Genomic DNA, 24,666 nt, shown 5'->3' with positions numbered 1-24,666 from the left:
CCTTTTTTCTCTTGGCCTCCCCTGCCCATCCTACTTCTGTGACTAGAGACCAAAAGGTGGGCCAAAGGTAGAGCAATCAGAGGGCAGAACAAAGCCTCCCAGGGGTTCAGGCAGGAAGGGAGCAGCCCTGGAGGCATTCATTAGCAGCCTGGTGTAGGGAGGAACAATTCCCTGGAGGCAGGTCACCTTGACAACTGGTTGCAGCAGGGGAAAGGGCTCTGGGGGTATTAGCATTTCATTTACTTCTGAATCAGCCCCCATCTTTCTGACCCAATCATTTATTGCCTACACTGTCTGTCTTTTTGTCCCCCAGCCTCACTTTAATAAGCTATTTTTTCTTTGGATTATCTTTTTGTGTATTATTTATGTGTATATACAAGTAATGAATAAGTATGTGTAGTAAAAAAATAATAGAAGTTTGAAAATTAAAAAAAAAAACTTCACTTTCCTTCTATTCAATAGTGCATTTTTTTTTTCCAATAGTGCATTTAAATCAAACTTTCTCTGGGAAGGTTTCCCCGCCCCCCTCAGTTAGCCAGTATAATTCCTAAAATCCCCCATCTTTGGTGTTTTTCTAATTGTAATTTCTTTGAGGATGGAGTTGTGTTGCAGTATATACTGTTCTCCATTCTGTAGGCATGTTCAGTAAGGTCTGGTTGACTAGTGATGGTCTGATTTCCTCAAAGCCTATTTTGAAGTCTGATGGAACAGCACTAACCCTCCAGCTGATTTAGCCAAAACCTTGGCCATGACTAGCACATCTTGGCTATGAGGGCAAGGTGGCTGCAGTTGCTGCCATCCTGTTGCTCTCCAGGTCTGAGGTTGCTGACTAGTCAGCTGGTAGCAGACTATTTGGGGCCCCGCCCTTTCTATGTACATCTTTCCCCAATCAGCTTTCTTGTTCAAGGAAGAGGCCCTTCTCAGTTTGAGTTGCTGCCTCTTAGTATTATCTGTATAGTTGTACTTCCTTGCCAGAACCATCATACATATTCTCAAGAGCTCTCAATCTTGTTAAAAACCATAAAGGATGGGTAGCAAAAAAAAAAAAAAAGAAGAAGAAAACAAAGGACTGGGAGGAGAGGGAAGGAGGGAAAAAAGAGGATAGGAGAATGGAGATTCATGGCCTTTCAGTGCAGTAGGTTGCTCAATTCTACCTAAAACATCTCCTGCACTCAGTACCTACTTTGCCAGGGAAGTCTACACAGACACTGAATTTTTTTTTTCACATTTTTATTGGTGCATTATGGTTGTACAAAATGATGGGATTTGTTGCTACATTTACATGCACACTAACACCCCCAGCACTTCCCCCTGCCTTCCCATCTCCCACCCCTTGATCCCTTTCCTAAACTCATCTCCCTTTAATTATCATGAGATCCAGCCCACCTTTCTTTTCCTTTATTCTTTGTTGTGTTTTTCTTTCTAAAGGGCTTGTGCAACCCTGGCCACACTGGAAGTCCTATAGGTTAGAGACTCTACTGACCTCTAGTAGAGACTGCTATCATCTCTAGAGATTTTTCCAGGCTTGTTACAAGGATCAAATGAGAGAATATATGTAAATATGCGTTATAAACTATAAAATAATATTTGAACCCTTGATGTTCTTTTTGTAAGCTCTGGTGGGCCCTGACAGTGGATTAATGTTGTGCAATATTGTTTTTGTGGGATTTTGGAACAGCTATCCTATACCTGTATCTAAAGAGAGCCAGATCCATCTACCGAATGAAGAAAATGGGGTCTCTGGGAGGGAAAAAAAATGAGTGGAAGGCACCTAAACTGTGTATGTCAAGGGAGTGGTTGTCCCATATTTCAGAAAAGCCTTGGGTTTTCTGAGTGTCCTCTGATGGTTAAAATTATTTTCCTTAAGAGTAATTCCCAAGAAAATGCTTGTTATTTCACTATCAATGAAACTGTTCACACTTCTTTTAAAGCTTCCATTAAATTATGGTAAATGACAGTGTGAGATCATGTGGACCCCATATGAGTGTGTTAAGTTTGCAGTATTATCTATTTCTTTATTTTAGTTGTAGACGGACACAACACCTTTGTTTCACTTATTTATTTTTATGTGGTGCTGAGCTGAGCCACAACCCCAGCCCCTGGTTGCACTATTTTAATAACTACCAAATTAAATCACTATTAGAAAGTGACTAAAAAGTAAACTGTTGCTGTTTTGCTCCTTCCATGAAAACAACTCCTTTTTCTTTTCAGCTTCCCCACATGAGACACCATATCAGGTCCTCACCTGGATGCGTGACTCTTCAACCTCAGGACTTGCAGAATTAATGGAATGCCGTCCTAAGATTGTTGAGTTATGCGTTTCTGGGCATTTCATCTCTACAAAGAAGCACCCATTCCCTTCCCCAAAGACTAAGGCTGAAAGATTTTTCTCTCTAGGAAAGAATCTTCCTTGTCATCTTTGTGGTCTCAGCAGTCAGAAAACCAACTGGGAAGGCTTTGTAGTTGGAAGATACTTTGTCAAGAACCTGACCCTTGGCGGTCAGGCTCCCTTAAATTTGCAGGCTTGGAGGTCCCTTGCAGAGCCTGTCTTAAAAGAGTAAATATTTTCTATTAATTTTCAGTGACTTAATTTTCCATTTTCTTTTTCTAATAGGTCCAGTTAAAAACAAGAAAAAGGGTAAGTTAAGCTCTTGATTTAAAAAATTGTCTTGTCATGTCTTTTCTAAAGTTAGAAGAAAAAAAATCAAGGGAGTAGGATTTTTGTGTTAATTTCTTTCAACATTGTTTGTCTATTATTTATTCAATCACCTATGATGTGTATGAGCATTGTAGTTTTTAAAGAACAAAAAAAAAAATGGTTCTTCAGTAGTGGTCCATGAAAGATAAAACTGATTCTCTAGCAACATATAAAAATTGTTTTTGTTTTTCTTATTGCTTTCTTCACACAGGGCCTCGTGCATGCTAGAGCAAGTGTTCTACCCTGAACTACATCTCTGGCCTATCCTCATCCTTCCTTACTCTTTCCCCTGCTTTTCCTTTTTCTCTGTTATTCCCTCCTTTATCAAATCAGTGATCATATATGAATGAAGACCTGAAGTGCTTATAAGGAAAAAGGTACACTACCTATGGAAAAAATGTCAATATTTTGTTTTTTGGCCTAAATCTCAACCTATTCAATTTCCCAGATACTCAGGGAAGATATGTCTTATTTGTAGGGATTCAATATCCTTTTCTCTATGATGGGAAAACTAGACTGTAGTGTTACCCTGATCCTTCAGTCTTTCAAAAGAAACTTCTAATTGGGCAGCTCTGTTGTACTGTTTCTGGGCCAATAAGTCTCCATTGTTCCTGAGATGAGACCGGCCCAAGGGCTGGTACAAGTGCTCATTTACTTGAAGAGAAGCATCCAAAGACAAAACAAGCTCCAAAGAAAGGACTAGGTGATATGATACACTCCTTATGTCTAAAAAAAAACCAACTATGAAACTAGTATATTAGCTTGTTTCTGGGTTCTGGCCTGAGGGGATGATAGATAATGTAAAAATAATGATTTTTCATTTAAATGCTTCAAGTGAAATGACTCTATTAAGATTTATAGAACTTTCTAGAATAGGTTATCAACCTCAGACTGAGTCAAAAAGACTGGCTTCAGGTACAGTCTGCCACTTCTGACTGCCAGGGTACTTTGCTGCCTTGAGGTACTCAGGACCCCATGGTAAATTTGTTTTCCTTTTGTAACAAAACTGAGGTCTCCAGAGGACCTCAGCTGAGCAAGATTAGAAAAAAGCAGGAGACTGGAATCAGCGAAGAAACCTTTCTCTGTGGGGCCTGTGCATTCACCACCAACATACCAATATTTATTTTTTAGTTGTAGTTGGATACAATACCTTTATTTTACTTATTTATTTTTATGTGGTGCTGAAGATCATACCCATGGCCTCGCACATGCTAGGCAAGCACTCTACCACTGAGCCACAACCCCAGCCCACCAACATACTGTCTTTTAAGAAAGTAAATTTGGTCTTTAAGTGTTTAGTTCTTAACTCTTGTCACATCCCTTTAAGGCAGAAATTACAATTCGGATCATTGCCCAGCACTGCTACCTCGTGTATGGGACATTATTGAGAAGAAAATGCACATGAGCTTTAAGCATTTACTTTAGCTGAAAGTGATTTAGAAACTATTTAACATGGATTTCCTTGGACACAGTGAATAGGCCCATGTCTGAAGAGTTAAATTGAGTTATTCCCTTAATTTTCACACTTTAATGGAATTTTCCTACTTCTATAATTCATTCATATTCTCTCTCTCTCTCTCTCTCTCTCTCTCTCTCTCTCTCTCTCTCTCAATTTGGTTGTGATTGCAATATTTAGGGATTTGCTAAAATGTTAGGGAACTGTCCCTTTGATGAAGTTCAACTTTGAAAGGAATATGCATATTCTTCTAGGACTACACAGGGTAACTTTCTAAGCATGAAAGTCTCTAGACTTTTGTATCATGAAATATTCTGTTAGGAAATCTGAAGAAGGAATTCAATCATCTAAAGTCAGCCTCTGGTCCAGAGGTCATTTTGAACATGCTCTTCCCTGGGCCTAACTTTCTATAAGTATGCAAATATGAGAAGCACACTTCCCTGATTGCAGAGAGGCAAAGACCAGCTGCACAACTAGATCACAGCAGGAACTTTTTCTCAAATGCCTTCTAACATTTTCATAAGTGAACATTCTCTGTTTACACTGCAACCATTATTCTCTTGGACTGGAGGAGTTTCTGGCTGTAATTCTTCCAAAATTACATTAAGCAATTACAGGAGACTCACATTCTTGAAGCTGAAGTTTTTGCTACCCACAGAACACCCTCTAGCTGGAAAAATCTCTGTTAGGCCCAAAAATGCTAAGATACAGGATGGCCTAATATGCACCATCTTTTGTGTCTACTCCACCCAAAAATAATGAAGGAGAAGCAAGCCTTACAACCAAGCTAGGAAAGTTTCCTGGCTGCTAAGGGTAGGTCAGTCCTCCTAGGGAACCTTAGTCTCAGGAAGAAACTTAAGGAAATCATTGAGGCCAACCTCCTCATTTCACAGATGGAGAAACTAAGGCTCAAGAAGAGGAAGGGATATGCCCCAAGTGTGACTATGGCAGAGCTGGGGCTTACATTCTTATCTCCGGAGTACAGATTCCACTTCTTTCCACTACACTAGCTAGAATTGAAACTTGGGCGCCAAATAAGCCTGATTTGGAAGCAGTCCAAATCTGAAGGGAGATGGTTTTCCTGTTCAGCATCTTAAAATTGGCTAGATGTAGAAACTGAGCAGATCCAATCTTCTGCTGCTAAGTTCAGGGAAAACTCTAAAGCTCAGACCTCTAGGTCTTTAAGGCTACAGGGACTCTGGGAGAGATACTCTCCAGACCTTCCTTTATTTAACTCCCTGGAGAAAAGTGATCTGTTCTTTCATTCCAAATGCAGATGTGGATAAACATGGACAGTTGGCCTCTTGAGTGGCTTTGTCATGAGGATTTGGTTTCTTGGACATGAGGCATTATTTTCAAAGGAGGACCTGATAAGTCAGTACAGGATTTTGCAGGCTGAGTCTGATGAGCAGGGAGTTGGAGTCAGTATGAAGATTTTAAAGAAAGGGTTGTCTTTAAAATTAAACTACCTCAGCTGAAGGCATTGTCGTGGAGTCCTGTAAAAGGCTTCCATTCCTGGGACTTCCACAAAATTGTGAGAGGGTGGTAAAGGGAAGAAGAAGACACTGACTTCTGAGTGACTAGCTGCAGTCCTCAAGTGGAGCTGCTCAGAGCAGAGAAGTAAACAGAAAGAGCTGGAGGTTTGGGTTTAAGTCTCATTTAGCATGACTACATCTGGGTGGAAATGTTCGAAGGACAAGAATATGAAACAGAAGGACTGAGATTGTTCTGGAAATATAGTGAGGACAGAAGGGAGTGGAGTTGGTGATTATAATGAATAATACATTTGAGAATAGGGCCTCTGAGAAAAGACTCTGGGAAGTTGGATTATTTAGCATACGAAAAATAGAGATTGATGGGTAACCTAATGTCTTTGAGTGTATAAAGGTTATTATGTCAATGATGCTAACTATTCTTCTCTGTCTACACAAAGGATGGAATAAAAGTTTAAGCTGCCATAGGAGGGATTTCAGTTATATCTACCAAAGAACTTCCTAACAGTGAGCAGTGAGGGGTGATAAACATTGGAACATGTTACCAAGGGAGTTTGCAGAATTTCCTTTCCCAGAGATCTTTAAAAATAGAGTTTAGAGAGGTCAGCTGAGAAAGCAATGCCTGCTGCCTTCTCCTCAGTTCTTTCTACTCTGCCTCCCCTTACTTCCTGTTGTTTCTCAATATCCTCAATCACTCTTAGCTCCCTCCCTCCCTTTTTCCCTCTCCTCCTTTCCTCCCTCCCCATCCATTTCTCATTCCCAGCTAGCACTGCCCCCATCCCCATCCCCACCCCCATCTCCTGCATATCCTGACTCCAGTAAGTGTCTTCCCAGAGCCAATGGCATTCCTGAGGTCAGGCTGTCCAGCTTCCTCTTGTCATCCACATCAAATCCACCAAACTAGGGAGTTAACATGAAAGTCCCACACTCTTCAACAATGGCCCAGTTCTGTAAAGAACCACAAAGTGACCCATAGGTCTGACTGCTTGGTAGTTGTTGTCCTTTGGACTCAGCTGAATTGTAACCTTCTCTTTCAAGACTCCCCTGACCTCTTCAGCATTTGGTCCTTACCATTAATGTAGCACTCCTACTATTCTGTGACTATTTCCCCACTAGACTGAGCTCCTTGAGGTCCATTTATTTCTGTATTTTCCTATCCAACTGAGAGAAGGGGTAGGGTATGCGTGATAAAAGTGTCCAGCTCTTTATCAGGAACTCCCAGCCAGAGGGCTGATTTTATGTCATTGAAAGTCTCTAGAACTCCTGACAATATACTCCTGACAGTGCACTCTCAGTAGCAAATAACTACAAATGTAACTCTGATTCTTTTTTTTTCCAGGAAAGAAGGCAGGGCCGCCTGGGCCCAATGGTCCCCCAGGACCTCCAGGACCACCAGGACCTCAGGGACCCCCAGGGATTCCAGGAATTCCTGGAATTCCAGGAACAACTGTCATGGGACCACCTGGTCCTCCAGGTCCTCCCGGTCCTCAAGGTCCCCCTGGCCTCCAGGGACCTTCTGGTGAGTTCTCCTGTCTCTTCACCCCCCAAGCACCTTATCAATACTTTTACAGAGCAAGAGAGGGTGATCCTGAGAATGGTTTCAAATAGTGGTGATGGGATTGATGTGCAATAAGAAACGCAGGTCTCCTTTCCCAGTGTAGAGCTAGGAATTGGACAAGCCAGAAGAGTCTGGCCTACTCTACCTTCTTGTATGTCAATGACAGGCTACCTGTTCTTGCCCCATGTGAAATCTTCCATCACAATATCCCTTGACTTTAGGCCTCCCTATAGTGTACCAGTAAATTTACATGAGCCAGAGAGAGGGGCCATGATGATTCATTGGGTTTCCTGTGGAGGATGGAGTTGGTCTGCTCTGATTCCCAGCATCTAGCTCCACATACGGATGCTTGCATGGAAACAGATTATAGGGAGAGATGTTGAAGGCTGGAGGGTAGTTTCATCCCTTGAACTCTGAGGTACCTTTCCTATAGATGTAGAGAAGTAGTCACTGATGGTTAAGTAGCTGGAAATTTATGAGTCGCTCAGACTGTGAATCCAGCAGACCAAGGCATCATGGCCATCCTGTTCTGCAACAAAATGCTTCTTGCACTAGATCCTTATCCCACAATACTGCCTAAATGCCATTTCATCCCTTTGCATCTTTTTCCTGGGGCCCAGAAGAGCAGCCAAAAGGTATGGCTGCAGACTCAGACCTGCCTAATTGGAGTTGACAGGAGTCAGACTGGACTTAGGTCAGTAGTTATCTCTTTCTCCTGCTCACTTCCTGTACCTTGGGGTTTAAAAGAAATGGACTCTTTATAGCCAATTTCTCTAGGTCTGAGAATTCAGCAGCAGGACTCATATTCTTTAACTTGGAATTCAAATAGGGCTAAGCAGTGTTACCATGGCCACAAGAGACAAAGTTGGTTTTTTAATCCAATCATTCCACAAATATTAATTGAGCACTTTCTGTGTATGGAGAAATACATTGCTGAGTGGTCCCTGTTCCTGTAGAGTTTATGTCCTAGAGGAGGAAGAGACAATTAAAGAAACCAGATCTTTATAAATGGTTATGGGCTCCATGAAGACTATTAACAGACAGCATCACTCTCCACGGGTTCTCAGTGGGGCTTACCTTAGGCCTGTATTGGCAAGAGGCCAGCTTCCCTGCTGGATGCCATGCCTACTGAAGATGAAGTTCAGGGACAGAAAGGAGAAAGAAAGGGCATCCTCTCACTTCCCAGGGCCCCCCATTGCATTCTGACTCTCCCCACAGCTCTAAGACTTAGGGAAGAAAGCTCAGACAGGGCTGGCCCCAAGGAGCAAGGTTCAGTGCCACTGGCTACTGGGTGGGGAAAGGGTAGAAAGAGTACACCCTCTTATTGTCCTGTCCTATTTTGTAGGTGCTGCTGATAAAGCTGGAAGTCGAGAAAACCAGGTTGGCTGGGAATTTCTGTCTTCCTGGGGCACAGGGAAGGCCACAGGCTTAGAGCAGACTTTCAGGCAGCTCCCTACCAAATTTCCTGAAGCTTTATTTGGTGAAGACATCTTGGAGGTTCTGAGGATTTTCACTTACAGACCCCTCCCATGTCTATGAATAGAAAAACTTTGTCTCAGGGCCTGCCTTTAGCTATGGGAACCTGTGGGAACCTTTAGCTATGGGACTTTTTCCCCCTCACTCCACAGGAGACAGAGGGTCACCAGAGCTAGACTTAGTAGTGAATGGAAATGAGCCAACAGTCAGGAATGTTCACCTTGGCCTCCGACTCCCCACATACCCCAGACACCTAGTTGGCACTCAAAGTGCCTAGGAGACAGAGCTGAGGAGTTTAAGAGTGTGTCCTTGAAAAATAGCCAACTACCTCCAAGCCAAGCCCAGCCTAGGCTTCTGCCTTAATGGCTCCAGGGCCTCCTCCCTAGTCTTTGAGCTTCCTAATCTGTCTCTGTTGGCAGGTTCTGCTGCCTTGCCTGGCTTTGTCTCATCTCAGCCACCCTCACTACAGCTGTTTGGCCACCGTGATAAATCTACACAGCTGCACAGTGCACGATGGCTTCGTGGGGCCATTTTATATCCATCACCTCATTTGATCCTCAGACGTCCCCATGAGAGAGGCCAGAGATTCTTATAATCCCCATTTTTCCCTGTGAGAGAAGCCAGAGATTCTAATAATTCCCATTTTACAGTTGGGGAAATGAGGCTCAGAGGCACTATATTTAGCTGAAGTCACATAGCGTGGAAGTGGCAGAGCTACAAAATTATATTGCCCTCTAGTAGAAATGTAGTCACTAACATCCCAAGACCGGGGAGAGGAATAAGAATTGGGATACAAAAGAAGACTTAGAAATGAGGGATAGAAACCTGGGAACCGTGGCAGAGTGAGAAACTATTACAGTGACTACTCTTTATCTTTTTCATCCTCCCAGCCAGCTGTGGTGCATCTACAGGGCCAAGGGTCAGCAATTCAAGTCAAGAATGGTAAGAATCAAAGTAGGCTGCCTCCCTGAAAGGAGCATCTCTCCTCCCTCATCCCCAGCCTCCAAATAATTGTCCAGCCTAGTTCCTCCCAGGCCTATGAGGTACCCTTGGCATAGAAGGCCATTCTCTACTCCATCGTGCCCTCTACTGTCTATCCACAGTAATGGCTTGCACCAAGATCAGTTGCTACACCTAAATTGCATTTAGAATTCACTGATGAGGGAACTGAAAGGGACTTGAGACATAATCCATCCAGATATTCTTGAAGGATGGAGTCTATATCAGAGTCGCCATAGAGATATGAGTACTTTGATAAACACTTTCACAATACAAATTCGAGATGGGAAAACTACATAAAATTGAGCTCTTCTTGTGTGATCACTCTAAAAAGAGAATGAGTGGGGGTGCTTCTCAGAGAATGAGGATTATGTTAGAATCCCTAGGGAGTATGAGATGCTAGTGTCTACCAAAAGGGAGAACATGTTTAATGAGGTTGAGGAACACTGCTTTAATGTAACCCCTGCATTTAAGAGATGGAGAAATAGCTGGGTGTGGTGGCACATGCCTGTAATCCTAGGGACTCCAGAAGCTAAGGCTGGAGGACTGAAAGTTCAGGGCCAACCTCAGCAATTTAGCAATGCCCTGCAACTTTAAAAGATCCTGTCTCAAAATTTAAAAAAAAAATAAAATGTAAGGGCTGGGGATGTGGCTCTGTGGTTAAGCACCCCTGGGTTCAATGCCTGGTACCAGAGAAACAGAGAGAGGGAGGTGGGGAAACAGAGTCCCATAGGGATTGGATAATACCATAATAATGTATGTGGCTTATGTTTGTATGGTACTTTAGAGTTTTCAACATGCTTTCTTTGTTTTTTATTTCATTTGACCCTCACAACTGCCCTATGAGGTAGGTATTAGCACCTTTCTACAGAGACAGAAAGCAAAACTCAGAGAGGTTAATTAACTGGCCAAGATGTCATAGTTTTTTAGGAGCTGAGATTTGAAACTGTTTGCCTGGCTCTTTGTACTGTGTTATGCTCCTTCGGTGATATGTATGTCCACTCCACTGAATGATTAGGTTAATTTTCTTCCCCAAAGAGACATGAACATTCATTAAAGAACAGCACTTTGAAATAATGTCCAGTCCCCAGGGTGCCCAAAGCCTAAAATGCAAGAACCCCCAGGAGCCTTAGGAAATAGCAAGCTAGCCAAGATGCCAGATGCTTGCAGAGCTTGGACTGAAAGGGAGGGGTTGTGAGTATGGAGATGGTAAATGAAGGCCAAGAAACCTGCTATATGGGGACAGCTTTTAAGAGCCAAGTCAGTCCTGAACTGGTTGTGCTGAGTTTCCTTAATGATTGGACTTAGCTACTCCCCTTGCCTGCCACCTGGATGTCTGACTTAATAGCCTCATAAGCACAAAAAATGAGCAGAATGGCACCAAAATCCTAGCAGTCCTGCTGGGGACCAGGTGCCATGGGCCCCAGAGCCTGGAGTGGGCCATGATTACCATCTGTCCAGGGAGGACAGGGACACATAGGGAATAGATTTGTTTGGGTGTCTGGAGTGATGGCCTCAGTATTTATTCTGTGCCAGCAGCTACTGATTTTGTTCCTGCTAACATATAGCAAGACTGTTTCCAGCCCCCCTTGGCCACTCCCCAGTAGTTGACCATGCTGACCTTTAGTTCCACCAGAAGAAGTGAGGGAGTCAGCGGTGACAGGACATCATCCAGAGTAGTCCACTGAAGAGATGGAGCCAGGGCAACTCCTCCTACTCCATCCTATGTATGTATCACCTTGAGGAAACATGGCCACCTATTCCAGAGGCCTCTTCCTCACACCTCGGAGAGGCAGCCTCCTGAGACTGACCAAGGATGGATATTCAAAACATAATTTCTTGGGTGAAAAATGGATGGCTGAGAGGGGGAAAAGGCTCCATGAACTTGGGTTCCCTCCACTCCACCCTGTCATAGTAGGAAATAATATCCCTTTTTCTGCAGGATGAAAAAGGGAAGTTTTCCTCTACCCTCATGTGCTGGCTCCCCCTGACTGAGGTAGAGCCAAGAGATAGATGCCTTGCCAAGGGTGCCTCAACTCCCAGACACCCTCCCCTATCCTTCTGGCTGGTCTACTGCAACCTGGCAGTCTATCCCTCACTCTCTTAAAGATCCCTCACACCTATGGGGCTTGATTACTGGTGGTCACTAGCTCCAGCTGACATGGAGTCTCAATCACCTCTGATCCTTAAATGTTCTCCAGATAGACCATTCATTGGGCTGAGTAATTGCCTGAGGACCCAGGGAGGCTTTCCAGAAAGGAGTGGGTGTGGAGGAACCATAAAAAGGACTCTCTTAAGGAGGAGAACCTATGAAACAGGAGAGGGATTCAGGAGCTACTGCTGGGAGAGTAAAACTGAATAATAAGACCTAGCCTGCCACTCAGTGTCTGAATTTTGCCTGTGCAGGCCCCATAAAAAAAAAAGAAAGAAAGAAAAGAAGAGTGCCCACTCTTCTCTTACCACCAGCACTCCAAATTCTAACTGGAAGGTGTTGGTTAAATACTCTTTCAGACAAAAGAGTCAGGAAAGGAGGGGTGAAGAAAGAAAGGCAAAACACAGGGCTCTGAGGCAGGCCCAGGAGTCCTTTAATAAACGGCACTACTTCCCTGCTTCCAAATGCTCTTCTTAAAGCTTGGCCTCTGGGCCTTCCTAGTCATCTGGGGCAGGGTAGGGGATTGTGTACTGTTTGGTATTTATTTCTATTGCCCAGATTATTCTGACATGTACTGACTGACTGCCCTTCTCTCATACTGAGATCTTTCAGGTGGAGTGCTCAATGACTGGTCTCGCATCACTATGAACCCCAAGGTGTTTAAGCTACATCCCCGCAGCGGGGAGCTGGAGGTACTGGTGGACGGCACCTACTTCATCTATAGTCAGGTAGAAGTGAGTACGGTCTTAGGCCTAACTCTTATATCCAGAATGCAGATCCGGTGCAGGCCACATAGGGGCACTATGGAGACAGCCAAGACTATCCATTGACTAACTTCCTGCTTTGGCAGGCTGGGTGGGGGTGAAAGGGTACTTCCCTGGGGGAGGGTGTTGTAAGGATGAATGAGGTGCGGGGGCTGCTTCATTTTTTTTTCCTAGCCATGTATCATGGAAGAACTGAAGAGAGGCCCCTCCCACATCCTACTATCTGATTCCCTCCTGCAGGGCCCCAGGCCCTTGTTTCCCTCTGAACTGTTTGGTTCTACTGCCAAACTTGAGCTTGGTCTCAGCATAGTTTTTGAGAGTCAGTTCCAGGGCTGCTGAGAACTGCTTCCCACAACACTGCTAGCTTGGGCATTATAATGAATTGTGCTCCTGCGGACTTTCTCTCCACCTCAAAAACATTTCTGACTCTTTCCTTCCTCTTTCTCCCATTTGTGTCTCTCTCTTTCTGTTTCTGTTATTCCTGCCTCCTTCCTTCTGTCATTCTCCCAGGCCTTTCTCCCTCTGTTTTTTGTCCTTTCCCTGCCCTGGGCCCACTCCCCAGGTCTGCCAGTGCCCATCCACTGCCATTCCCCATTGGGTGCCCCCACTGGGGGGGGTCTCCACAGAGTTAGAAGTAGATAAGCCTTGAGATTGGGGCTTCTCTGGGGTGGGCAGCAAGCAGGCGGATGGACAGAAGGACTACGGAGCCAACAGATGGGTCTCACAGGAGAGTGGCCAGAGAAGGTGGGTCAATAAGCATTTGCTGGGCACACTGAGCATCCTGGCATAGCTTGGTCCTGACCCAAGAGATAATATAGCACCTGAATACACAGCTCCTAGCTTTCATAAAGCGATTTAGGGTGTCAGATGGTCTCAACCCCTATGGGGCATGTGGGTATGACCCCAATGTCCTACAGACATTGGTGGTGGCCAATAATCAAAAGGGGATGGGGCATGATGACTAAGGGTAATGCAGATGGAAAAAATTACTTTTCTAAATGTAGGGGAGAATTGAGAGAGGCCCATGCAGGCTAGGAAAATCCCTGTGACACCAAGCCATCAAGCATAGGTTAGTGTCTCCTCCTGGCCATGGGAGTGAAGTTAGGTACCTGGGTTCTGCCCTTCCAAATTTGATATATCATTTGTGGTGGATGGCTCACCATCTTTCTGGATCTGTTTCCTTAGTCATCTAATGGGAGTGTCAAGGGGTCCTGTGATTAGGGAGAGGAGTTTAGTGCTGAGAGGGGCTGCTGCAAGCTGAAGGGGCTTCTGTTAAAGAGCTGAGAAAATGGAATACCATTACTATGACCTCCCTGGGGATCAGTGACTTCTAAGTTTAGTAGCACATAGTCATTGGGGCTTGAACTTGGGAGTTAATTTTTATCTAGAGCATTAATCAAGCACTGATTGAGCACCTAAGGTGTACAGATCACTGTGCTTCATACCAGAGATGGGGTGAGGAGGTGTTGAAGGGGCAAACCAGGCACAATATTTTACCCTCACAGAGTTTGTGACAGGTGTGCTGTTGTAAGAAAGGTCTGCTCAGCCACCTGAGCCCCGTGGAATAGGAGAAAGACAGTGCATGAACCTATCACCCTGCTGCTCCTATTGGCCCACTAGCATGCCTTCAAGTGGCACTGCTCCCTCTACAAGGTACACTGGCAGCTCATCTCAGAGGGTCCTGTCTGGTCACTATAGGGGAGGGCCCCCACCCTCTCTTTCCTCTCTTCCCCAATCCCTTCTTGTTGCCTCTCACCCAGGTTTACTACATCAACTTCACTGACTTTGCCAGCTATGAGGTGGTGGTGGATGAGAAGCCCTTCCTGCAGTGCACCCGCAGCATCGAAACAGGCAAGACCAACTACAACACCTGCTATACTGCGGGTGTCTGCCTCCTCAAGGCCCGGCAGAAGATCGCCGTGAAAATGGTGCACGCCGACATCTCTATCAATATGAGCAAGCACACCACCTTCTTTGGGGCCATCAGGCTGGGCGAAGCCCCTGCATCCTAGACTCCCCCCATTTTGCCCCTGCCCATGTCCCTGCCCCAGGTTTGGGAGCCGGGACTCCCAGAACCTCTAAGTGCTGCTGTGGAGTGAGGTATATTGGCGTTGCAGCCACAGAGAGAAACGCCCCTGTGCTATTTATTCCCCAGTGACTCCAGGATGATAAGGCCTGCTTGATTTTCCAGAATGACTTTGATTTAACAGGACAGTTGATGGAGCCCCAGGGTTTACAGAAAGCAGAAACCTTCTTTGGCTCCTTATTGACTGGCTTATGGCATGACTCTTCAACCCCGAGGTCCCTGTTGTCAGATTTATCATTGTTGCACTAAAATGAGGATCCAGGGCAGTGGACCAGAGAAAGTGAAGGTGCACTCCAGACTCTGGGGGTGATCCCAAGGGTGCTGCTGCTCCTCTCTTGGCTGGGGGTGGGGCAAGGGTGGCATTAGGCTACAGCCTAAGGAGAGAGCCAGGAAGGAAAAGATAGGTGCTGGTGGCAGAGACCAGGGGAAAAACCTGCCAAGCAAGTGTCCTTGGCAGTGGAAGCATTCTTGCTGCTCTGCACTGTGACCTGCAAGAGGGTCAGGGAGCCCTTCCCACTCAGGCTGAGAGCCACACTGTGGCAGCTTTCTGGGCTCCAGAGACGGGAACTTAGCTCTGCCAGGGAACCATTGCAGGAACAGCCACAAACCTGCCTGCATAAGACTCTGAATCGGTACTTGGGGCCACATGTCTCTTTGTTTACAGCTATGCTGCATGCTCAGAAAACTCCCTAGGGTCCCCCTCTCAATTGCACCTGCCCCAATCTGACTAGAACTCCTGTCTTCTTTCTCCACAGAGCCTACCTCTGTCTGAGACAGGTGCCTAACCTGGGACCTGTGCTTATGTGAGTCTGGGATATTCTTTAGCTTACCTGGGCACAAAGAGAAGTTTCCATTTACTAAACAATACAAGTAGTATTCATCTAATTCTAATCAAACTGTGTCTGGGGGCAAGGGGTTGGACTGGATGACCTCCAAACGTCCCTAAGTCAAGTTCTAATATTTGTGACTCTTAACAGTCAGCTGCCACAGTAGCCTTCTGAATTCCCAAACCCTAGACTGCCCTTGGGCATCAGCAAAGCAGAGTTTTACTACCTGGCCTAGAAAGGGCAAGAGGTAGGGTTAAGACAGGGGAGTTTTGTCCAAGTTGCCGCAACCCAAGTGATCATTAGGACAGGCTTCATCCAAAAGGACAGCAGCCAATGGCCTATTAGAGCTTAGTCACCCCAGAGCCCCTGCTGCTTCACTGAAGTCAGGCTCAGGAGAAGCCAGCATCTGGGCATTGGGCAGGGTTCTGTGCCCTAGCTCAGGTCCAAAGGCACCTTGGCCCAACCCCAAGCTTCCTGCCAGGTCAAATGCTAGGACCATTCAAGGGCCTTATTTCTACCTGCCTGGATACAACCTGGCTTCTAAGTGCTAGGTCCAGGCCAACGCTGTGGGGTCAGCCTTGTACAGTTTGCTCCTCTTGTTCCTAAAATCTGTTTTCTTCTGAGGAGATGGGAATACATTCCTTCAGGCAACTGGAATCTACCAAGAACAACAGGTATTTCTTTCTCAGATGTGTCTCCCTTTCAAGGGTCAGGGCAAGAAGTGGTGGACCGGGCCTCTATTGTCCAGTTGCTAACGACAGCCTTGCAACCAGAGGCAGAGGCAAGGAAAGCTACAGGCTCAGCTCCTTTAAAGTGCCTTACACAATCTGCCATTGTACTAGGAACTGGCAGAACCTCTCAAAGTTTGGAAAGTACTTTCTCTTTTATTGTTTCCTTTGAAGAAGGCAGAGCAGAGAATATCTCAAATGCCATTGTTTAGATGAGGCTCAGAGAGGTGAAGTGCTTTGACTAAGATTTCACCCAGTTTAAGTCAGCTAGGTCTGACTCCAAAATTATTCCCTTACACCATAGAACTGTGTGGAATTGGGGTCTATAGAGAACCAATAAAGTTGATGATATGGAACCAAGATCCTTGAGAGTCTTAGGGAGAAACCCAGAGATGCCCATTTTCATTACTTGATAGTAATCCCAGTTCTCTTGGCTGTCAGGGGCTCTTGTAGCAAAGAGTCAAACATCTCTTTGGGAAACAGCCATCAGCCATAGAGGCTGCTGAGAAGAATCTTCTTGGCATCACATCCAAGCAGCAGCCTCTGGGACCCCATAATGGGTAGTCCCTGATGTTCTTTTCACCCATCTGACAAAACAAGCAGCCATCACAAATGGAGTCCTACTGTGGGCAAAGTCCTCCTTACAGACAGACAGCCACCAGGAGCCCACTGACTCCTCACAGCTACTAAGTGACTCCTTATCTCTTTCTACCAGAACACAGAGACCTTGATAATATCAGCATCTCTCAGGGAAGATTCGAGAGAAGGCTGATTCTAAAGCCAAGTGGGTATGAGGAGAAAGGAGGAAAAAACTTCTGAATTGTACCCCTAAAGGACAGTCTGACACCCATCCCATTCTCCAGATATGGAAGGGATTGTAGGGAAAGCAGGATTCCCACTGGACCCCACATTCTTTCTGAACCCTCCCTAGAGGGGGAGTGATGGTAAAGGAAATAAGAAATAGCTGGGGAACCCTGCTGTGGTCTAGTCATGGGTGAAGTAGTGAAGCAGTTTACTGTTGGAGGATGTGGAGATAGATTTACAGTTTGGAATTATGATGATGGGAATTTACCAGAAGGCTAAGGCTAGTGTGGAGAATGGGACAAGGACATTGGAGGGGAAGCAGATGACAGGTTTGCAAGAGAATTGCATGGCAGGAACCTCTGCCAGCTGCTTGGCTTCAACAGCCAAGCTGGTACAAAAGGCAGCTGTGGGAGGCTGCTCAGCTACTGGTTCCCTGTAAAATGTAGCATTTGCCTTATTTCCCCCACTTCATCCATCCTGAGCCATATTTCTTTTGCTTAACAGGAAAGGGCTAAAAACCCTGTATGCACTCACATGTGAGTGTGTGTGTCTTCTGTAACTAGAAGATTCAGAGAAATTTAAAACTAAAAAGGCCTTTAGAGGGAATATAGTCTGACCTACACTCCACCCTCTTACTCATGTGGAAACCGAGGCCCAAAGAGGGAAGGTGATCTTCCCAATGATGAGCAAGCTCTGACCTCCAGATTCAGCAGAGAAAAGGAAGGAGAAGAGCCACCCCTGTTGTACGGGGCCACCTTCTTTCTTCCACCCACCTACTCAAGGCTGGACGTGCTTGGCCCCTTTAAGGAGCCTGGCCAGGCAGGGAGAGGAGAGAGGCAGCCTTCGTCAGAACTCTGCTCTGCCCCCCCACACACACATTTGCCCAGCTCCTGCCTGTGTACTAAAAGGTTCCAGATTGGCCCAGTACCAGGAAGTTCTTAGGCCACCCTAGTGCTGCCTCAGGTCCCACCCTTGCCTCAAGGCTCCCCTAGGCCTTGCCAGTACAGAGAAGGAACCCAATTTTTTTCTCTTTTAATCCATTTCAGGGCTCTCCAGGAGGCATTGGGGTGTGTTATTTCTTTATTCAGAAAGCTCCAGCTGGGATAGGGGAGAGTAGGCTTTGTTGTGATAATGGCCTGGAGCAGGCCCATTGCTGCTTTTGGGGGGTCAGCATCCAGTGTGAGATACTGTGTATATAAACTATATATAATGTATATAAACTGGGATGTAAGTTTGTGTAAATTAATGGTTTATTCTTTGCAAATAAAGCGCTTTCCCCCTCCTGTTCTTGAAATCAGTTTGAGCACTTCCTATGGGCTAGGTGCTTCTTTGCAAATTATGCCACTCTTGAGCTAGAGAAGGGACCAAGGCACTCATTTCAGAGGGAACAAAAGAAAGAACATAGTCTGAATTTCCTGTCAGGAGCATCCCACATCCTCTCTGTGCTCCAAACCACATGCCCCCATCCCCATCACCCTAGATCTACTGGAACCATATTCCCGGGAGGCTAGATGTCCTGCCAAAAGGAATATTGTCCTGGGGCAAGGACACCAGCATGTGAGACTAACAGATACTTCAGGCCTTGACCGAAAACAGCTTGGGGGAATCCAGCCTTCAGCTCATCATTAAGGTATCACCTCATTTTGCAGATGAGAAGAGCAATGCTCAAAGATTTTAAGCAGCGTGTGGAAGGCCACCCACCTAGTAGGTGTTTCAGCCTTGTCAGTTCCCAGTGCAGGACACTTTCCCCTCTACCTTGCTGCCTCTGCCTCTTGGTCCATGCTCTTCCTGTGGAGGCTTGTCCTAGGAAAGAGGCCCACTGGAAGAGGACCAGATAAGAGAACTCAGAAACATGTAGCCCAAAAGCATTCTGGTCACTTTTCACAACCCAATGCAGCCTTTGTCTCCAATGTATAGATGGAGAATGTGACATGTAAGCACAGAAGCCCAGGTTGATCTGTAGAGGCCAGATGTGCATAGGCCAGATGTTGGAACCCAAGATGGTCCTCTGGCTGCCTTAAAGGGGATTTTTTGATTATTTGTTTGTTTTGTTTTGAAAGGGAAAATAGTTACAGGAAACTTGGAGACTATTTCAAAACACCATGGGGTATAACTCAGTGGTAGAGCACATCCTTAGCATGTACAAGGTTCTGGGTTCCATCCCCAACACCCAAACAAAACAAAAGCACCTTATGATAACTCAGGGAGCACATAATCCCTGGCACAAGAAGTACCAGAGAAAGCAAAAAAGTGGAAGCATTTTTTGCCGCATCATGTGTAAATCATCACATGAGGCAGGCACCCAGGGCAAAAATGTATGTTACACTATATACAGGGTATTCTAGACCAAATTGAAAAATTCAATGCAGGTAAATCATTGGACCAAAAGGTGTTCCACTCAACAGGGATAGAACAAGGGCCCTGTGGACCAAATTTTGTTACCTGTCATTGCAGTATCCACTGGGCCAAGAGTCTGAGAGACTTGCTACTTGGAAGGAAAGTACTCTATGGCTACTGGAAAACAGGTACTCAAAGGACAGAGTCATAGGGCCAGGCAAGTACAGTCAAGTTGCTAAAGGAAAGATGGCAAATAAGGCCTGAGCCTGACACATTCTACTATAGCTTTATGAGATGGAAAACAAGTATGTATAAAGAGTGGCAGTTGGTAGCCATTTCTTAAACTTTCAACACAAGATCATACACTATTAAGTTTCTTTTAAAATCGAGATGACACGAAATTGAGGGCATTCTTAACTCAAGGACAGGAAATGGTTGGAGAATAATCTGGTATAGCTCTCCAGTTTATAAAGTTCAGTCACATCCAGTATCATTTGCTCTTCCCAATGGCCTTTGAGGTAGGTAGGGGAGGGATTATTGGTCCCATTTTACAGATAAAACTGAGGCTCAGAGGAGACTGTCCTCAAGGTCACATGGCTTGAAGGTAGTAAAGCCTAAACTCAAAGCCCACTGGCTCTTAAAGCACCCGGTCCTACAAGAGGCTGATGCAAAAAGATGGGGCTATTGGAGATTTCAAGGATAGACTTGAGCTGGAACCCAAAGCCCTCAGAACAGACTAGTTGGGGCTCACGTAATATCTGAAGATGGGCTTTTTATTGTGTCCATTGTTTTCCTCAATTCTGATGCCTTCTAAGGGAGCCTTCAGGGCACCTCTACCCTAGGGCATCCCTGCCTCTTGGAGCTAACTCCCCATGGCCCTCAGGGGAAATCAAAGAGCTAAAAGGAGAAAGATGGAAGTGGAAGGACCAGTACAGAGAACACCCCCATGGACAACCCCCCCCCCATGAGGACTGATCAAATCGAGAGCAGGAGTCCGATAGGAGACTTTCGACCTCCTATTTTCACAGGTTTCACATCTTCCAACCAAGCTGCGAGGCTGCTGGGATGTCTGTCAAACTACCACCAGCTCCTGAGTCTCTGAGATGCCAAACTTGGTCTTATGCTGGTCAAACAGTTTGCGTAGGGCGTCAATATAGAGTGCGTGGTATTTAGCCACAAGGTCCTTGCTCGGATTCTCAATCTTGGGCAGTGCTAGAGGCTCCCCGACTGCCAGGGGAGACAGAAGAGGGAACAGGAAAAGTATCAGTATGGCTCATTCCTCAGAATAGGTGCCCTAGGCCTCAAGCCCAGCTTCTCCCCACCCTTGCCCCCAACTTGCCACGCATCCTAGCCAGCCTCCCTGTCTCTGAGCACAGCCAGAGCCAAAGCTCCCCTCAGAATGGATCCTGCATCCTCGACTGATGCTGCCAATAGAAAGGGATACTCACCAACGGTGGTTAGAGTCTGGGCATGGGGCAAAAGGCCCCAGGAATTCTTGGTGAAACCACGCCCATAGAAAGCACAAGGGTAGATATGTACTACACGCTGGAACCATTTCTGAAAGCGGTTGACCAAGCCCCCAGGAGTAAAAATGTGCTGATTGTAGAGGTCTGTCTCTCCAAAGACATAGGCAGGGATTAGAGCCACCCTGAAAGGAAAAAGCATCTTCTTTAATGCCCAGAAAGTTAGGGACCTTGCTGAAGGCAGTCCCTCAGTCTGTCTGCAGGCCTCCCCAGATCTCAGTCCAGCTGCACCTAGGTCCAGGCTGAGTGTGGGGGCTCCATGGCCTAGCCCAGGCTTCCCATGGAGGCAAAGCAGCAGCAACCTCAAGGATGCAAGCCCAGGTACTCCTGGGAACCCCCTGGTCTGAATTTCCATAAAACCCAAGGGCCATTTCATTCAGCTTCCTTCCCTTTACCCCACATGATAAGCTCGCTCTCTCTGAGCTGGGGTTTCAGCCTGACCCCTTTTCAAGAGGGACTGGCCCAGATGAGAGGCTAATGTGAGGGAGAACAGGCTGAGGGCTGGCCATCTACCCTTTCTCCATATGCAGAAAAGCCTCCAGGACTTGGCTGTTGCTCTACTCCAACTTGGACACAAGGTTGCTTTTTTGTTTCAATAACAAATACAAATTGTATATGTTTATTATGGCCCTGGTTAGTAACAGTAAATTGTATATTCCCACCTCCCTCTTTAGATACCACTTCCTCAAAATCCTTCCCTCTTTCCCCGTTGGGCTTTTGGATCCCCACCACCCCTGCTTCTGGACTGGAGCTGTCCTTACCCATGCCGAAGGGCCATGCGCACAAAACCACACCGGTTCTTCAAGACCAGGGTGGAAGAGCCTGGCAAGCTGTATCTGCACTCAGCCAGGCCACCAACCACCACAATGAGCATGTTGCCTGTGCCTTTCTGGGTAAGTAGAAAGTCCATGGAGGATTGGCTCACAGAGCAGGCCCCTGGCAGGCAGAAAAAGTCAAGAGGTCTTTGGCCATGTTCCAATCCACCAAACATCCCCCCTCCATCTGTATTTAAGGGAGGGGAAGAGCTAGAAGCCTCCTTTTAGGCCAGCCTAGTATAGCTGTTCAGGATCAGAGGATCATGGAGTTGGCCTTGCTCTCACCCACCTCCCCATTTTTTTCTTTTTGACCTTATGCCCTAGAAGCCAACTCACCTGTAGACATTATGTATTCTCTGAGGAAAGGCACCCAGAAAAAGGCTCCCAGGGTGAGCATATAAGGGGTGATGCCAGGAAACATCTTGGTGAAGTTTTTATTGTCGGTGGCAAAGTTACCAAAACATGCATGGGACATGAGCCCATGAGGGTGGCAGGCAAGGATGTAGTTCTGGCTGGAGGAAATATCATGAGTCTTCAAAAGCTGTAGATGAAAGTGGAGTCAGGAGAGCTACAGCCAGGGCAGTGACCTCCTGTTGGCCAGAGACCTGGAAGGAAAGGGCTTCTGGGAATGGCTATGTAGGTTGGGCAATGTACAACCCCAGCAGGCATCACTCTCATAGGCCCCGATATGGATGGTACCCACCACCACAACTGACCCAGCTGCTGACCCTGGAATTGGCACTGGCCTGGGGTCCCACTGGGGCTCTGGGGCTACTCACCTTGATGGGGAAGTAATTGCAATAGTGTTTCCACAGGCACCACTTTCTCACACAGGGAAACCGGCGACCACCTGAAAGCAGAAGCAATGTAGCACAGCTTTGTCCACCCCACTGTCCTCTTCCCTTGCCACAGGGTACTCTTATCTGCTGCTGGCCTCTTAAAAGTGACAACCTGGGTAAGCATATCAGGGCCAATGTAGGACAGGGAGCTTCTGTTTCATGAGCTTCCCCTTCCCTAACCCACTCCAGTTCTAACTGGGGCCTTTTCTGACACCTTAAAAGGAACCCTTCCCTCAGCCTCTCTAGCCCAGGGAGAGACAGGCTGAAGGGCTGCCAGGGAATTGGCCAAAGACTCTCAGGATTAGGAGAGAAGAGGGAATTGTATGTGGTACATGGCAACACGGTTGCACAGGGCCCTTACCTCTCTCAGGGGTCTTCCAGTCAAAAGCCAGCCAGGTAAGAATGAGCACAGTGACAGGCCAATATGGTGTGAACACCACCAGGTAGAGGTTGATGAGGAGCACAGTGATCACTGGAGGAAGCCCAGCCCAGAAATAATGAGTTGTGAACAGTCCTGCACACTTACCCTCCCTCCCAAGTTCTGTCCACCAAGTCACACATACTCTCACCCAGGCCCACTGAAACCTCACTCCCTCACCCTAGTACATGGTTTGCATGCTCAGGTCCCCAGTCCCCTTCTGCTCTCTGACATTGGGAACCTGATTCAAGTCTAGAAGTCAAGGAGTTTTCCTCTCCTCTCCAACTATGCTTCACACAGTAAGCCCTCCATCCCCAGGACCTTGCCCCAGCATTGAGCTTGGCTCTGTCTGCAGTGGGGTCAATGGCAGGTAGCCACTTATAGCCATCAGAAGATGGGACTCCCGGAAGAGTTTTCCTCCAACTCATGTTTTTCTCTTTGTATCTTCTCTGCAAGACTTCAGTGGAGGGGACACCAAGGAAGTGAAGACCCAACTTCAGCAGGTTGGAAGCATACAAGATGGCAAACAAGAAACAAAGGAAAACAAAAGCTGGGATAGAAGAAGGTACTAGGCCACATTAAGCTCCAAGAAGCTAGGAATAGTGTATGTTGGAGTACTAAAGAGTTACTGGAGATGAGTCATAGGGAGCCACACTTGGTAATATTATTGGGCTCAGTGCTTAAAGCATCGGTGGGTAAGATTGTGTGGGAAAGTGGGTCAAAATCAAGGTTAGAGAAGACAGAAAACACTCCTAATTGAACATAATAGATTGAACACAACTTTTTGTCTTGACTTTTTGCTGGAGCCCCATGAAAACTATCCCTAAAATGTTTTTTAATATAGATCCACAAGAAGAAAAATAATTAAGAGAGGCCCAACAGTGGATGAGAACTATCTGCAAATATTTGCATGTTGTAAAATAGATGAAAGAGAAGGTGATTAAGAATAAAGAAAACTGGGAGTGGGACTGTAGCTCAGTGGTGGAGCGCTTACCTAGCATGTGTGAATCACTGTGTTCCATCCTCAGCACTACATAAAAATAAATAATTAAAATAAAGGTATTGTGTCCATATATAACTAAAAAAGTTTTTAAAAAAGAATAAAGAAAGCTGGAGTCTAAGCGCCTATGAGGGGAATACCTACAAGAAGCAAGCCTGCTTGCACTGAAGAATCTGGCAAAGACTTGGAATTTGGAGGGACCCAGTGTCCCAAAAGGCAGGGATGATGCACAGGCTTTAAAAATCAGTGGTTGAATTTATCTCAAGGAATTAAAACTGCAAGTCTCATCTCCTCCCCTACACAACTAGATGATGGGAGAATTACTCTCTGAAAAATTGAACCAAAGAAATTCTAGATTTAAATGTAGATGGTCCCAAACTTATTATAATGGTTTTACTTACAGTGTTTCAACATTATGATGATGTAAAAGTGATATGCATTCAAAAAAACTGAACTCCAATTTTTGAATTTTGATATTTTCCTGCACTAGCAATATGTGGTATGATCCTCTCTTGCATGCTGGGCAGTGGCAGCAAGCCACAGCTTCCAATCAGTCACATAATCACAAAGATAAACAACTGAGACTCTACAGTGCTATGAGGTTCAGTAGGTTAGATATATTAAATTCATTTCTGATTTAAGATATTTTCAACTTCCAATAGCTTTATCAGGACATAACCTCATAATGATTCA

General features: G+C 45.9%; 2 protein-coding genes across 2 annotated transcripts in view; one reads left to right on the top strand and one right to left on the bottom strand.

Annotated features, from left to right (window-relative positions):
- Positions 1-18,335, top strand: part of LOC124108619 (ectodysplasin-A) — an 82,920-nt gene extending 64,585 nt beyond the window's left edge. Inside the window, exons 2-7 of the mRNA XM_046467105.1 lie at positions 2,615-2,638; positions 6,987-7,166; positions 8,551-8,585; positions 9,572-9,623; positions 12,436-12,566; positions 14,357-18,335. Coding sequence (XP_046323061.1) covers positions 2,615-2,638; positions 6,987-7,166; positions 8,551-8,585; positions 9,572-9,623; positions 12,436-12,566; positions 14,357-14,608 — 674 coding nt within the window. The 3' untranslated portion in view covers positions 14,609-18,335. The remainder of the gene's footprint in view (positions 1-2,614; positions 2,639-6,986; positions 7,167-8,550; positions 8,586-9,571; positions 9,624-12,435; positions 12,567-14,356) is intronic.
- Positions 18,336-20,450: 2,115 nt separating this feature from the next.
- Awat2 (acyl-CoA wax alcohol acyltransferase 2) lies at positions 20,451-24,387 on the bottom strand. The gene is made up of 7 exons (XM_058586300.1): positions 24,375-24,387; positions 22,917-23,027; positions 22,496-22,566; positions 22,053-22,257; positions 21,663-21,837; positions 20,827-21,026; positions 20,451-20,605 (listed from the first exon to the last, which is right to left on the bottom strand). The coding sequence occupies exons 1-7, from the start codon at positions 24,385-24,387 to the stop codon at positions 20,451-20,453; spliced, it is 930 nt and encodes a 309-aa protein (XP_058442283.1).
- Positions 24,388-24,666: the final 279 nt, after the last annotated feature.

The sequence above is a fragment of the Marmota monax genome, unplaced genomic scaffold (assembly GCF_021218885.2).
Source record: "Marmota monax isolate L192 unplaced genomic scaffold, Marmota_monax_Labrador192_F-V1.1 WCK01_AAM20220418_F8-fsc00284, whole genome shotgun sequence".
Classification (NCBI taxonomy): Eukaryota; Metazoa; Chordata; class Mammalia; order Rodentia; family Sciuridae; genus Marmota; species Marmota monax.
The sequence above is the reverse complement of the archived record's forward strand: the minus strand, read 5'-3'. Positions and strand labels throughout refer to the sequence as shown.

Excerpts from the sequence above, each read along its gene's own strand:
- Awat2 (XM_058586300.1), bottom strand. Across the intron at positions 22,567-22,916 it reads CTGGAAGACCCCTGAGAGAG|GTGGTCGCCGGTTTCCCTGT; the intron begins GTAAGGGCCCTG and ends TTCTGCTTTCAG. Across the intron at positions 21,838-22,052 it reads AGAATACATAATGTCTACAG|GGGCCTGCTCTGTGAGCCAA; the intron begins GTGAGTTGGCTT and ends TCTGCCTGCCAG.